Source organism: Mus pahari, unplaced genomic scaffold, assembly GCF_900095145.1.
Source record: "Mus pahari unplaced genomic scaffold, PAHARI_EIJ_v1.1 scaffold_13050_1, whole genome shotgun sequence".
In the NCBI taxonomy this organism is placed as follows: Eukaryota; Metazoa; Chordata; class Mammalia; order Rodentia; family Muridae; genus Mus; species Mus pahari.
The window spans coordinates 4,702-7,146 of NW_018392891.1; the positions used below are offsets into that span (position 1 = coordinate 4,702).

Below are 2,445 nucleotides of genomic sequence, written 5' to 3' on the forward strand. Positions count from 1 at the left end.
TTGCCACCTGCCCCCTAACTTGTAGTACCACAGTGGAGCTCAGAAAGGCACAGATTAGCTTGGAGGTTATCAGAAAAGGTGAGATGGCCCATCTCTTAGAGGCTGCAGCACTTGGAAGAGTAGGCCCTGTGCCTTGACTGATCAGCACACTAGAGCTTACTCTGAAAGTATGTGTGTCACAGATAAAATGACCCTGAGGGCAGGAGAACACTAGAGCTGACTCTGACCTAGATGGAGCAGTGCTAGAGTGCTTGCCCTTGTAGTGCAGAAAGGAAGAGGCAGCTCACTTACCAGATCAAGTACCAACCAGACCCATATCCAAGTCTCTGAGTTCAACCACCACTAAATCTATATCATCTGAGAATGATTAGGAAAGTGCCAATCATGCTGACCCAAAGCTTCAGGATCTCCATGACCCAGGTTAACAACTGGAAAAAGGGGAGCAGTCTTAGTGAAAATGCAATATTGATGATGACCCAAAAGCCAGAGACCTGGAACCAGACCAATGAATCACTGCATTGAACAGTTACAAGTGAACATGTGTTAAAAAAGGGATATAGTGTGGGACACACTGTGACATGCTTTAGATTTAGATTTAGAGACCTTGGAACAATTACCGTTAAATGGTGGGATATTTATATCAAATCATCCTCATCTGGGATTAGCAAGTATATTGCAAGAGGAAGTTTAAGTAATATTTAATCCAGAGATGATGAAGGACACTAAAAAANCAAAGATTTCTAAATTAACATGATCTGTGCATAAGTAAGTCCAGACATGTATGCACCATTCATAGGTATACATGGGTCTAACCAGATGCGGTTCTAGAGTTGAAGGGAGAAATGGACACATTCCACTATCTCTAACAAGGAAAAAAAGATCTCTAATTGTTTAGCACTTTTAAGGGTAAATGTAGTTTCCTCCAAGGGAGACTCATTGTGTAAACAAATTACGATTAAAAGTAGGCTCCATTGGATGCCCAGCAGTGGATGGCCAAAAGAAAATAAATGCAAGTGTAATATTAGAAGATCTTCCCACATAATTTGGCATCAAAGTTTCTTCTTTATTTCTTTAAACTTATTTTTAAAATTTTTACTATGTCCATATGGGAGGACATGGATGGGAGGATAAGGTAGGAAGTACAAGTGAATAGGAAAGTACTAGGTTAAGAAGAGGGAGGGGAAATTATAAGTAGTATAAATAATATAAAAAACATCTCTCCAATACATAATTAAAAAATGTTTTGATGTGCATGTGCATATTTGTATGTCCATATTTTTTCTTTATTTTATTCAACTATGAAAAAAATCTGAATATTACTTTCTTCACAGCCTTCTTTATCTGTTTGTTTCTAAGACTATAGATAACAGGGTTTAAGAATGGAGGAACAGTGGTATAAATTACAGAAAGAGTCATATCCTCAACTACTTCTGAGATTGCTGGAGGTCTTAGATATGCATAGGCACCAGAACTAAGAAACAGAGACATCACAATAAAGTGAGGGACACAGGTGGAAAAGGCTTTCCCTCTTTCTCCTTTGACAGGAACCTTCAAGACAGCTGATAATATGCGAACGTATGATATAGCAATGAAGGTAAAGCAGCTGCCATCAAGGCCAATGGCAATCAGAAGAATTAAGAGTTTGTTGTTAAAGGTGTCAGTGCAAGAAAGCCTCAGCAAAGAGGGGGTATCACAGAAGAAATTAGGGACTACATTAGAGTGACAAAAGGATAGCTGGAAAGTTTTGAAAGTGTTCATACCTGAAAGGATAAAAGAGGTAAGTAGGGAAGCCAGTGACATCTGAACACAGAATTGATGGTTCATGATCACAGGATAAAGGAGAGGCTTGCAGATGGCTACATAGCGGTCCTGGGCCATGATGGTAAGAAACTGAACCTCTACAAATGCACAAAATAAGAACAAAAAGAACTGTGCTGCACATCCAGCCAGAGAAATGGTCCTGTGGTCAGTGAGAGAGTTAATACAGGCATTGGGCAGAGTAATAGAAACATAACACATGTCTAAAATGGAGAGATTCCTGAGGAAGAAGTACATGGGTGTGTACAGGGTCTGGTCAACTGTAGTAACAATGATGATGATAAGGTTTCCTAACAGGCTGCCCAGGTACAGGAGCAGGAACAGCACACTGAGTAGGATCCTGAGCTCCCAAGTCTCAGCAAAAACCTCCAGGAGGAACTCTGTCACCAGAGTGTAGTTGGCCATAGTCTCAAAGAAAAGGTTTATCTGAAAGAGAAAAACAGCATCTGAGAATAACTTAAATTAATGGATAAATCACTAGCATTCCTCTTAAAAGTGTTTATTTTTGTTCTTTAAACCAGANTTTAAGTGTGAAAAATCAAGTATTTAGTATGCTTAGTTGTTAATATACTATATGTGGCTGTCTGTCAAATTGTATGGTATGATGTTAAGCCCTTACAATTAATT

The 2,445-nt window shown here is 39.1% G+C and overlaps 1 protein-coding gene across 1 annotated transcript; it reads right to left on the minus strand.

Moving 5' to 3' along the window:
• Window positions 1–1,294: 1,294 nt before the first annotated feature.
• LOC110315239 (olfactory receptor 14C36-like) lies at window positions 1,295–2,223 on the minus strand. The gene has a single exon (XM_021189344.1). The coding sequence runs from the start codon at window positions 2,221–2,223 to the stop codon at window positions 1,297–1,299; it is 927 nt and encodes a 308-aa protein (XP_021045003.1). The 3' UTR covers window positions 1,295–1,296.
• Between the last annotated feature and the right edge of the window lie 222 nt (window positions 2,224–2,445).

Coding starts and splice junctions, on each gene's coding strand:
- LOC110315239 (XM_021189344.1), bottom strand. CDS start 2,223: ATGGCCAACTACACTCTGGTGACAGAGTTCCTCCTGGAGGTTTTTGCT.